The sequence below is a fragment of the Pholcus phalangioides genome, unplaced genomic scaffold (genome assembly GCF_987345545.1).
Source record: "Pholcus phalangioides strain wild (caught in Gottingen) unplaced genomic scaffold, Ppha-v1.0 ptg000011l_1, whole genome shotgun sequence".
NCBI lineage: Eukaryota > Metazoa > Arthropoda > Arachnida > Araneae > Pholcidae > Pholcus > Pholcus phalangioides.
Window position 1 is genome coordinate 23163277 of NW_028301604.1, and position 13902 is coordinate 23177178.

At 34.3% G+C, this 13902-nt stretch overlaps 1 protein-coding gene across 2 annotated transcripts in view; it reads left to right on the forward strand.

Moving 5' to 3' along the window:
• The window catches only part of LOC149080237 (A-type potassium channel modulatory protein KCNIP1-like), a 68552-nt gene that overhangs the window by 27274 nt on the left and 27376 nt on the right, over nt 1–13902 (forward strand). Inside the window, exons 3-6 of one of the 2 annotated variants that reach the window (XM_089239316.1) lie at nt 145–192; nt 3578–3667; nt 4136–4213; nt 4965–5089. In XM_089239316.1, the coding sequence (XP_089095442.1) occupies nt 145–192; nt 3578–3667; nt 4136–4213; nt 4965–5089 (341 nt within the window). The remainder of the gene's footprint in view (nt 1–144; nt 193–3577; nt 3668–4135; nt 4214–4964; nt 5090–13902) is intronic. The other variant, XM_089239317.1, reaches the window with a different exon arrangement.

The following is a 13902-nucleotide window of genomic DNA, read 5'->3' on the forward strand; positions in this document are numbered from 1 at the left end:
AAAATCTAGAAAGATGTGTTGCTTTTCTTATCAATCAAATTGATAATTTATTGATCCAAGAATCTTAATTATTAACCTTAATTATCAACAATCATATTATATATATTTTATATATATATATAATCTTTCTCTCATTTCCCACAGTGTCTGCTGTTGTATTGCCGGAACACTTTTCAATAAATGCAGTTCAAGGTGAAGAACAGTTTTCATTTCTTTATTTTATCAATTTTTTCATTCTTTTGAAAAAAATATGTTTCAAAGAACGGTAATTTGTAAATGCTGCATTGTTTCATAATTATTGGCCGATTCTGTCAAAGCTAACGCTTACGAGGGACGCATGGTAGTAGGAAAAACCAAACACCCCTGTTAAGTGAATGAGTTTAATCACACAATGTGTTTAAAAATGCATTTCTATGCAGTCGAAAGAATGCAGTTTGTGACGTGATTGGGGAACGTAGTGTAAAATTGATGATTTTTTACGAATTTGAACCCTAACATAATGTGTCGAAAAGCAGTTGTACCTGTAAAAGGGGAAGTGTTGGCACAACAAGTGTGATAGAATTAATTATGTGTTGACTGCTTTCAAACTTTTTATGCCGAAGATGTTGAATCGGCAAAGGGCGGGTCGTTCGGATATGTGCGATATTTAACAGCAAATGTTTGAAGAAAATCCAACGTCTCTCCCATGTGAACTCAGTGACAACTTGTATCATCACTAAAAAGTATCCGAGTACCTTAAAGCTTGGGCAAGTAACCTCCACACTTCGGCTTCACACAACTAAACCAAGCAGTAGCTTATACGGAATATAAAACATGCATTCCAAAACCTTGAAAGTAGTACTCTCGTCCATCATCGGATCCTTATTGTAGATAAAAAATTGGTTCTCCTAAAACTACAGAAAGCGAGCAGCGCAATAGAAAGTAATCATCGAAAGAGACGTTTATATATACAGGGTGAGTCAAAACTCAACGTAAAACTTTTAGGGGAGGTAGAAACACAAAACAAAACAGAATCCCATAGGAATGTATGACACGAAACTCCAACCTGATCAGCTGGAGGATAAACGAAGATGAAAAATGACAAGCTAATAATGGGTGGAGAAACTTTATTTAGTGATACTTTACACGATGACAGTGCGTGTACACGTTAAGTTTCGCAAGGTCTCAAAGTTCTTACAATCCACAGTTATGCACAAAAAAAACAACAATATATATATATATATATATATATATATATATATATATATATATATATATATATATATATATATTTTTTTTTTGGTGATACAATTTGTACGTTGAGTTTTGAATCACCCTGTATGCACCCAACTTCCACCCACAGAAGGTTTCAATCTCTGTATGATGGAATAACAATAATGTGTTTCATTAGGAGTTTTTTTCCTCGTGGTCGAACTGTCACAACGAACATATAATTCTGTCACACAGAAATAATGAAAAGAAAACCCCAAACTCGTAAATCGTGTGAGTCCCGTGCTTCAGCGCATGAGTACAAGTACATGTGTCTATTGGAAGCTGGCAAAACTCAACTCATTATTCGTGAGATTTCCTCTCAAGCTGTATATTCACATGTCTTGCCATCTGTACATTTTTTTCCTGAGGATCAAAAATAGTTGACTAACCAGAATGTTGGATTTTAGCATAAACAGTTTCTCAGACCACTTTTTTGCCACGTGATGTTTTAGCTCTGCAAAAACATTGGGTAAAATGTTTTGTTTCTAAGGGCAGATATCTGTCTGATTAAAATAAATTTCTTTGATTGTTAATATTGTTATTTTATTTATGTAAGAATCGGTTAATTATTAAAGTACCCACTATATATACTTTTTAATTTTTGTGCAAACGTCGTGTCGATAATATTACAATAGATAAATATAAAGCTTTATTATGTTTCGCGGACTTATAGTGGAATAGGTAAACTAATTGTTACTAATAGGTAGGGCCTCCAAAAAATTTCTCGGGGATCCATGATGTTCTTAAGTCAGCCACCTCGTTGGGCAATTTGCCTGTTGTGGCGTTGTATTTGTATTTGTATTTGTATAATTGTCGAAAACTCTTTTACCAACTTTTGGAACATGCCTCCATAATTTAATGTAACGAATTTAAACAACTATTATTCACGTAGAATCAAGTCATTTTCCTCAGAAAATCGAAAACATTTAATAGCATTTCAATGAAGTATGAAATTGAAAACTAAAATTCAGTTTTTTCAACTTTTGTGTTCAATGCAGTATCTAGACTAAAAGCAAATTATAGTTTCCGAAAGAACTCTTTCCGTTAATCGAGGACAAAGCCTTGAAGATAAATTTTTGTGTCATTTTCTTTCATGCGATATTATTTCTGTCTTTCTCTCTCTTCCCCTACGGAAAATTCGAGAAGCATTAGTGTCATTTTTTTAATCAAGCATTGACTTTAACGTTTTATGAACCGCCTTTACCTGGATTTCTCCTCCTTAAACAGTCGAACTTTGTGAATTCGAAGCGCAAGAGGGCAGGGCAGCAGAAAAGTTTGAATTATCCAAAATTCAAATTATCCAATTAATCTATACTGGACCCGTAAAATGACTGCAAATTGCAACCGAATAATCAATATTGACATGGGATTAATATATAATTTATTTTAGTCGCTACATTCTTCCACCGTTCTGAAATCGGCATCGTGGTAGAATTTCTTGACCATACTCAAAGCCTGATTTGCGGAAACAGTTACTTGTCATCAGTTTCCCAAAGTTTGATAATCATTATGGAACGTATTAGGGGAATCAATTCCCATTAGAATTTGTGAGAAGAAACTTCTGAAGAAATCTGTTTCAAAGAGGTTGAAAAACACAATTCATATCAAGTGGTATACAATTTCAATGCATTCCGCCTGAAGAATATTAAAATAGGCATTAAATTACTAAAAACTGATATGTTTTAAAAATTTACTGTTTAACAAATTGTTCAGCAGCCAATATCCGTGGATAGAGTAAAGATTGAACAAATCGGTCGAGAGAAGCAACGCCTGTCTGACTGCTTATGGATTTTCCTCCGCCTACATTTACTCATACTATGTAAAATCATGATTGTTTTCCCCCTCGAACTTCGAACTACCTAAAATATTTGAAAAAAAATTCTAATTAAACATGAAGTTTTAACATTAAATTAGATACAAAGCTCTCTCAAGGGGAGTTCGTAAACGTTCGAATTATCCAAAATTCGAATTAACCAAGTTCTACTATAGTTTTTATTCATTTCTCAAAAACATCTTATCATAGACATTGCTAAATGGAAAGTAATTTTTTTTTTTGCAAATCGCACACGAGTTATTTGTAGCGTGAATATAGCGTATAGTGGAACCGCAACGGAGGATCCGATGCCTAATTTTCAGACCAAAAAAAAATTGTTCATATAAGATAAATTTTCTGTGTTTGGCAGTGAAATCTATGAATGAAAAAAATAGTTTTTAATGCTTTGTGATCTGCTTGATCTCAGAATATCACCAAAAGCAATAGGCAGCATTAAGACTTGTTTATTTTCAGTAATATTTTAATTGTTTTATTTTTTTTTTTAAATCGTAGAAACCGCATTGACTGGAAGTAAGACCGAAGAGCCCGAGCATGAGCCTGAAGTTCCCGAAGTGAAAAATATGAGATACTGGGCGAACAAGAGTATGTTACTCCCTTTAATATTCTTTTTTATTTATTACCTAGGTATTTTCAATCACCATTGATAACTAATACTGCACTCTTTACAAAATGAATATTTATTTTTAAAAAATATGAGAAAAAAATGCGAAATAAGTGTCTGTAATTCCTGCGAAATGACAGACAGTGTTTTCATCAAAGATTACATTTGTCATCCATCATCTACTGTTGATCAGTTTCCTTGGAAAATAAATAAATAAATCGCTTAATATCATTTTGATGTAGATCCTCATAATTTAGTTACACATAATTTTATTCATTTCACAAAACTTAGAATATATATATGTTATATATTCACACATTTTTCCTCTTTTCTTCTTTTCAGATAAGAATATTCTCCTTATACAAACATTTTACGTCTCATTTATTGTTAATAATAGTGAGATCCATTTTAAATTTTGGGGTTGTTGTATCGTAATATTTTAATTCCAGTTAGCCATGTCTTCAAAAAAGTTCGCCACCCAAAGAAGAGAAGAAGGAGCAGCTTCGGTTCTCTCTTTTCTTCGATCGGTAAGTACGCAGTTGAATAATCCTAATATAAAATGCAGTATGGTGTCTAAAGAAATGTAATTGCATAAAAAAATAACAAAAATTGTGAAGTAGTCTTTACAATTACGTGCTTTTTTATTATATATGTTTGTATCTTTAGTATATTCTGCTGACATGCATCGGGGAATAGACTACATCCCATTAGTTATGCGGATTTCAAAAACGACGGCTATGTTTTTCTTGGTTAAAATGCATCATAGAATTTTTTTTTTCTTTTATTTTCGTACAAACTTGTTACAGGAGATGGTGAGATGTCTCGAAACTGTAATGAAAACGAATTTTGTTCTCCATGTGTATGCATATTTTAAATACAAATAGGTATTATAGACAGCGCGTAAAAAATCCAGCGAAGTTACTAATAAAATATAAAATGATAATAGAATCTCGAAACCACAACCATTTTGAACGTTTGATAGTTTGTGGTCAATTCCCGAAATTTCCTGTTGTATATTTTTGAAAAGTTTGACGTGTAATTCAATAGTAAATCAACGGTTTGATATTTTTCTTAATTTTCTTTTCTTTACATTATGTAACCTCACTTCATAGAAAATCTACCGAAAAATTTAGCTGACGTTGAAGTTGATGTTCCATTCGTTGAAGCATCGTTCAGTATATCACCCCTACCAGTTTTGAATACCACCGAAGCTATTTTTCAAAATCCTAAACATCCCGTATCATAAACGTACAAAAATGTTCTTGCTTGAATTTACAGATAGCCAGTTAGAAGATCTAGATGCAGATCACTCACATTACAAGCCCGAAGCAATCGATACCCTTTGTCAGCTAACGAAATTCAATCGGAGAGAGCTCCAACTCATGTATAGAGGGTTCAAACAGGTAAGAAAATCCTGTTTTAAAACTGTTTTAAAATATCTGATTATTTTCCATTACCGAATGGATTTTCCTTATGTGTATTACGAAAATGTCAGTAAGAAATAATTTAAATTTGCAACGTCGTATATAGATAATATATTTTATTTCGTGTTTTGTGCAAAACCTGTGGTGTGAGCTTCTCTTTTTACTTATGAGAAAATGACATTGTACTGTAATAAAAAAAAAAAAAAAGTTTTCAAATATTCATTAATACTTTCCAACTCTCGTATTAAAAAAAAATATTGTAGCAGTTATACAGCAAGTAGGTACAGTCGATGCTCGATTTGACGAGGACTTGATAATTAAAATCGAAAGTTCGTAAATGGGAGGACGGTGAAAAAAATTTGGGAAATAAAAAATGAGTTGGTCACTCTCGATTATCTGACGATTCCCAAAAAAAAAAAAAAAATCACTTATTTTTGTTTGATTTTGATCGTAATACTTGGCGGTGATTTCAGTAATCAATGATTTTAGCTTTCCTTCTTTCCATTCGCTAACGAAAGTTATGGGGCCGTTCAAGTATTACGTCAGCAAATTTTTAGGCATTTTTGAGCCCCCTCCCTTGTCAGCAAAAATCAGCAAAACTCTGACCCCCCCCCCCCCTTGTCAGCAAATTTTCGTCATCAGCTCTGCCTCCCTAAATCCTAACGCATATTGGTGGGATCAGAGACGTACGTAAAAAGGGGGGGAGGATCGTGGTCCCTCCTCGACAAAAATGTATTCTTTTAATGCAAAAAATAATTTTTAAAAAAATTAAAATTTTGGAAGGACATACCTTCATATATTATTATAATCAATTTCTGTTAATTCCAATGCTATTTGAAGAACTCAAACTTCTTTTTAAGAAATTCATTGCGACCAACCCTCTAAGACATATATGATGATAAACCCTTGGCCTGCAAACCAAATGTGGCCCTGGAGGTTACCTGATGTGGCCTGCCCCCCCCCCCCGCAAACCTAATTTTGTAAAAACGAACTAAGCGGCACATTTACAGATTGCTTAAGTGACCCGTGGCACAATCCAGAGCATTTAAGCGGCCCGTGGCACACTCACAGATCACTTAAGTGACCCGCGACACAGTTCCAGAACACTTAAGCTATCCGTGGCACATTTAGAGCTGCCTTGAGTGACATATGGCACAGTTTTAGAGCACTTTAGCGGCACCCAGTGCAGTTCTACATCATTAAGGTTACTTCGGCCCATTCCCAGATCACTTAAAGTGATCTCTTAAGCGGCATAATTACTGATCACTTGAGTAATGCGTGACACAATTCCAGAACACTTGAGTGATGCGTGACACAATTCCAGAACACTTGAGCGGCTTGGACACATTTCCAGATCACCTGAAGCATCTGTGGGACAGATCGCTAAAATGGTCCTATGGAGGGGGACACATTCTTAGGACGTATAGGACATATTCCTAGGACTTATCAACAGGAAGAATGTTGGTTCAGGTGCCCCCAAACTATCAAAAGGTTTTTCTCGTTTTTGGCGCACCGAGTACGATGCCATTAAGAATATTTGATGTTTTCATAAAGTTTTAATGACGTAAGCATTATCCAAATCCCCCTCCCCCGTTATCATTAAAAGTCAGCAGATTGAAAACCCCCCCTCCCCCATCGATGCTGACGTAATATTTGAATGACCCCTATACCCACAGCTGCACTTTCTGCGTATAGTATCCGATAAGTCTGGCCGTGCTTTTTTTAAATTTCTTCTGTCCATCTGATCTTCCGAAATACTCCAAGTTTAACTTAGAGGTAAATATAACTTCGTTGTTGTTTCAAAAGGGTTCAGTCGATTGGAAGTTTTACCTCTTATTTTCCTCATCCAAGCAACTAGTGCTTTTTTGAGCTCCGGAAATCTCGCTACTCTGAAATGTTTTCGGAATGGTGGAACGCGCGGGGATTCACTTGCGCCGCAGAAACGATTCTTTGCTGATCTTTGATTGATGTACTCAGTGTACTTTTTGGAAACCCTTAGGCTACATTTTGAAAATTTCGGTTTTTTAGAAAGAGATTTCACACATTAATTTCTTTAAAAAAAATTTTTCATCTACTGTCAAACACAATTTTTTCCGGTTTTTTTCAACTTGTGAAGCGGAAACTAATTAGTCGAAGTACAGTTCAATCGACTCCCGACTTAGAAATTGCCTTGTCGATAAGCTAATGTATCATTCCATTTCTCAAACTATCAGTGTATATAATGCACAAAAGATGAATAACGTTGTTAACCCCTTCGCGTACGAGCTGTTTGCGATAAATTTGAATGATTTGTATTAGACGTACGTAGGCGATAAATGTGGTAGCCTTATCCCACGTTAAAAAAAGGAAGAAAGGGAAAGAAAGAAAGGAAAAAAATAAATAAGGGTGAGGGAGGATCAGTGCAGAGAAAATTGGATAAGTTGGATAAGAGAGTACTAGTACAGTGCCTTGCTTTTTCGCCCTCTCCTACAAACTTGTTTTTAGTGCTTTTTTTGCTTGTATGTTATCTTTCTCAATTCTATGTGCAGTATATAATAGAGGAATTAGTTCTGAGAAAGATACATTATATGTGTGTGGGGATGCCGTGGAGAACGAGGAGGGGGAGGGAAAGCTGAGCAGAATTACCACCATCCTTATCTCAGTTGCTAGTTATCAGTTGCTCACACACACACACGTTCAACTTTGTTTCAGGGTTACAAGAAACGTTCCCGATGAGGAAAAAAGAGGCTGTTGGACCCAATATTACGTCCCTGATCATGAAGGGGTTAACGCGCCTTCACTTCATGGTTAACCCCGAGCACAATATAATGTGGATTTTTATGTCGTTGATTGCAAATTGGTAAACTCTCTACCTTCCCCCCGCCCCTCTCTCTGTTTCCTCTTAAGACACGTAGAACATCCAAATTGAAATTTACTTTTGATTACAACGAACTCGGAAGAGGCTGGAAGAATAAAATAACAGGAAAAAAATAGCGGGAGGAAAACGAGTTTTTAAAATAGAAAGTTAATAGAAATGAGAGTTCGTAAAATAGAGCGGATTTTAACATTAGATAGAGTTCAATATGGCATGTTGTTCGGGACAGAGGAAAAGTTCACAAATTGGAGGTCCTTAAAATCGAGCGTCGACTGCATTATATTTCTAGCACTTTTATCACTTTTTTTGAACATGTACAAAAAAAACGATGGAGATGTACAATAAAAAAAAGCAATGCCATATCGCAGAGGAAACTAAAATCATATCACGTATGAAACATTGCGATACATCCGATATATCATTTGTAAAATCGATATCAATACGTATAAAGGAAAGTCCCAAACACGTAATTCCATTTCTCGATGAAACTAATACCATAAAACAAGCGTGCCGGGTGCTATATCGGTAATGAAGACGATAACATAAACCATTACAGACGGTGACTTTTTATCTAGAACTAATTCCATATTTCTCCTGATAGCGCTTATAAATGTATTATTTCATAGTCCATCATATCTTCGCGTCAATAAATCTTCTAACTCACTCTAAACGTCGGTTCAAATTTGAACAGTTATTTAGTGCTGCTGACATTACCGAAGTATTTGTGGAAACCCCATTGAAAGTAATAAATTAAAGGGTAATATTCAAATCTTGGTAAAGTTTCCAAATGCATTTTGATGCTATAATTTAGTTTGATTATCAACGTTTTAATCATACTGTTTTTAGCATAATGGATGTGCGTGACAGCGTAAAAAAATGTTAATTCTGTTAAATTGTTTTTTGTTAGAAAATACAATACCGTAAACGCGAGTTACTTTGGACCAAAACGATAAAATAACAAAAAGTACTCTATATAATTACTGAAAAAAATTTAATTTCGGGACTAGTTTTTCTAGTTTTCACTGAGTAGTGAAACTAAGCACTAAGCACTAAGCAAACTACTAAGCACACACACATATATATATATATATATCTCATATCAGTTTTCTAATGCTCTGTAATTTTTCATGTACGGAAATAAAATTAAAACTGAAGTTGAATTGAGTTCATCGGGTAGTTTACGAATGCCGACTAGGCAACAACAGTGGTGGTTATGTATGCTGTGATTGCACGAGGTTTTTTCATCTCTCAAACTTTCAACTGTGGGGTGGGGGGTTGTATCCCAGCTTTGTCAAGTTAGGAAGTTAGGTAGGCCCCCTAATTAGAAACCAAATTTAATACTTGTAACTGTAATTATGATTAAAATTTCGTTTAATCTTTTATTTTTTCCGAAAACATTAATTGAAAATTTAAGCTCTGGTAAAACTTCAAAAATACACCCTATTGTATTTTTGCAACCCTTGGCAATTCGTTTTTGATTACACTTATGAACATAATATTATGCATTAAATAACTATATTTATTTTTTCTATTCTATCCTATTACAATTTTTTGTTTCCAGACTTTAAAGATGGGTATAAATACAAGCAGCCTGGAAGTCGATGTTGGGGTACGTCCATAGTGCACCGCTTCTTGCTTTATCGCTTTAACCGCGGAAGTTGCAGAAAGCGATATGGTCCAGCGCGATTCTAGCCGGTGCACAGTTTGTTATTTTGACCATCTAGACTTCTTCTACAGCATAGTTTCCCAAACTTTCAGTTGCATCTCCCAACTTCTTCAGAAATTTTTCTCTCACTGCCCCCAACTCAAGTAAATCCATAGGATCCTATGTTAAATCCGTAGGTTTTATCGCCCCCTTGGACCAATCCCCACTTTGGAAAACACTGATCTAGAGGGGGAAAAAATATTTTCTCTGTTTTAAATTGATTGAGATTGATTTTTTGTGTGCTATTTCTTGTATCATTCTAATACATATATATGCTTAATAATATTTAGTTTATTCCATAAATTATATAGATAATTGTAAAAAAATACATGCAAACAAATAAACTAATAGTAAAAAAATGCTAATAAAAATGATGGGAAAAACCCTGCTCTGTATCACTGTTCGATGAATCTAGATTTTATTGGGATTCATCAGGATTATGAGTGGGATTTCTGTTCATATCTCTGTTATTTTGATGTCAGGTGGAACATAACAATTTTGGTTGCTTAATCCTGTAATACGCAGGATAGAGTTCACGTTTAAGTGTTTTGCTTGTTGACGCAAGAATTTAGAACTGTGATACACGTGCTACTAAATAGCACTAAAGCATGCCACTTTCGAGCATATGCAACCAATGAGATTATTGATACTATTCATGCAAATGTTACCAATAATCTTATTGGTTGCATATGCTTGAAAGTGGCATGTTTTCGTGCTGCTTAGTAGCATGCGTGTCACGGGCCTTATACTCATGCATTTAAAGGTTAATATCCATCATAAAAGCAAGCTTTTGATCTGCTGTTAATGAAGATGACTTTTGAAGAATTGATCTGCGGACCTGCTTGATCATAGTTCCTCTGTTTGGAGACGCATTTAGAGTTATTTCACTATAGTCGCCGAATCACTTTTACCCACTTTTCTCAGTGTTACTTCGATAGCGCTCAATTTTTCTGGGCTCGTGGAGTTCAGAAGAGGTTTCACTTTCCGTGACTTCACTCTAAGAACGAAGTCGGTGAAGCGCTTTTTGGGTCTTTTATGGCAAAGTCTTTTAATGGCAAATCTTTTTTTGTGATGGACCTGGAGCAGCTTCAAATAAATCTTCAGCATACAGTACATTTTCATAAAGCTGTAATGAACAATCTTTAAGAAATTGTCCCTTGTATCTTGCTGCTTTTTGCCACCGTTTTTCAATTGCCAGGCAAAAATATTTCGAACATATACTTTTTAAAATTTTCCATTCATGCCTTAGAAATCTGCATTGCCAATTTCTCCCAAAATAAAATTTAAAATGGCTTCAAATCTTGTAATGTTCTCGTTTCCTACCCATATGTCAAACAATGACCAACGAATAATTTGTGGACCCATCTGTAGAAAAAAAATTAAATTATTTTAGTACGCAGGTTTTTGAAGTTTTTATTAGTCAAACATGTTAGCTATAACTTGTATATGGTCAGAGTGCTCAATAACGCTTAATAATGTACTAAAACCTTAAAAGAAATTAGAAAAAATAATAATTTGTGAGATAAAAATCATTTACTTTACAAAGTAACGTCCTCAGGTTAATTATAAGCAATTTTGAAAAATTTCTGAATTAAAAATATCAGAAAAGGATGTAAATTATTACCATTCAACAAAAACAGCGCAAAAGAAAATATGTGGCATACACTGGTCAAGTAAAGTTGACGGAATGAAATGGGTGACGAAGCCATGTGAGGTGTATGTTTGAGAACGGGCATATTCAGACCTACTCGAACAGAACTGTGAATGCTTAAAGAAAGAAACTAACCACGTTCCCACAATGTGGGGAGGGGGGACATTCTGCTATTGAGAAATATAATGTTTCCCCTGTTCAGATCAGCCGAAAATTTAATTTTGTCCCCCTAGATTGCCAAAATAACACATACCGCGGTGATGGTTATAGTACATCGCTCGCGGGACCGTCCGCCTGCATGATCAGTTGGCATCATTTAGCTATCACGTGGGGATCTATTATGTATTTTGGTGAAAACTGATAATATTTATCATAAAATTAAACATGTAAGAATGAAAAACGTCCATGAAATGAATAGGACTGGCCTTGAAGTTGTGATGGATTTAGTGTAATCGCTAATTATAAATCCCATGGAATTTCGGTCCAGTTGGTATAGGAACCAGTCCTATTTGGTATATGTGCAAAATTTGGCGACGATTCGGTCTAAAATTGTAGATTTGTATATATAAAGAACAAACATACATACATACTTTCACATTTATATATAAGATAGTAATTAATTATCGTTAATTAATTATTAAATAAAGATTTAGCTTTTACTGCGTCATAATTAATTATGATTAGTAATAACGATATAATTAATCATTCAAAAACTCCGTTGCATTTACTATTTCACTACAAAATTAATACTTAGAGGAAAGCATCCGTTTTAAAGTGCAAGCGGTGAGCAGGTCAAGCGAGAAAAAGAAATAATTCATTCCGGTTGAAGCGGGTAAAAGCAGTTTGAGCCGGTAAAAGCAGGTAGGCAGGTGCACTATGGCCGCCCCAAAGAGTTTTCACGATCTTTTTTCCGCCGCGATAAAGCGAGAAGCCATTCATTATGGATGCAATTAGACCTGTTGAAATAAACAAAAGGGCAAGCTACAGATAACTTTAAAATACCTCGAAGCACCATTAAAAATGAATTTAAAAATACATTTTCTAGAAAACCATGCCATCTCAAGGTGTTTAGTGCCGAGAAAGAACTATCATTCGATGGTTCCAAAAATGTGTGAGTATGATAATTAAGCCTCTAAAGCCTGTTAAAAGAGGTTTTTTTTGGTCAATTTGTAAGACAAGATTGTCAAGTAAAAATTAAAAAAATCAAACATGCAAATATTGCTATTTTTATAATCAATATAAGGTGAAATATAAATTTTCTTTCAAAAATTGAAGTTTTATAACGAGAGAGCCCAGGATCAAGAAATACCCTTTCATTTAATACTTTAAGGTAGGAAACAGATTATATTACCCACATACAGGGATAACATCGGCCCAATTGTTTTTAAAAAAATTATCTTAAGTTAAAAAAAAAAATCTGTTTATATATATATATATATATATTATTTACATACACATAATATAAGATAGCCTATCGATATAAAAAGGTTACTAGAACTTAAAAGTAGTAATAATATTGGGGGGTTTATTGGAAAGTGAATTTTTGAAATTTTTAAAAAATGGGCCGAAGTAGCCCGCGTTTTACGGTATACTAAAATTTGAAGATCAGCCTATTCTTTATATGAAATCAATGATTAAATTTACGACGATTGAGTAACTTATTGTAACGATTGAGTAACCTTATTTACCGAGAGAGTTTAACCTGCGATTGCAGTTAAACTCTGTCGGTGAATACGGCCGTTAGAGGCAGTTTCGCGATGTTAACGTTAAGTCGAAAAAATATCCTTGAATCTGTCTTTCATCGGAACAAAAATCCACTCTGTAGTTATTCCAACATCCTTCAAGTTTTTCGTCTTCTAAAAGCAAAAATGGACCTCGTAATACTCAAAATATCAAGCAAGAATATTTGCTAAAAATCATGAAATGTAACGTTAACTTTCACTCACATATAGTTCATGAACAAGTATTTTTCACCTGTTACAGTGATTCACCATTTCCAAGTGATTTGTTTATTGCAGCCGTTTTCTTCACAAATGTTGAATCATTATCATAAATCCTTGTTTTCAGGGGTAGAATCAATATCAAGACGGAAATTGGTAAGAAAATTTATGCAGAGTAACGTAAAATATGTGCTCATTGCCCACTAGATCCAACTGGATTTAGTCCTAAACATCCTTAAAGCTGATTTTCCCCTTGTGATATAGTTTCATCCACTTTCATTAAAAGTAGCTGCCAAATATGATAAATACTATGTGTACATTTGTTTTGTGCGTATATTTGAACGAATAAAATCACCAAAGAATTGAAAATAGTTCGGGTGTTATGTACATACTATATTAAAAATGATCGACATTGGTTTTTTCCACTATTCCGTTGATAATTATGTGTAATTGCATTTCTTTCAATTTTATTCCCCCTAATCATTTTGGAATTCAATTGATTATTTTATTATTGTACCTTTCCCGCTGTTGTATTAGTGGTAGCTTGCAAGAGCATAAGTGCCGTAGTTAGTGATCATTAGTATGTATAACGCATGTTTTAGATTTTTTTTGCATCTTCTTAGAAAAAATCGATGGAATTTC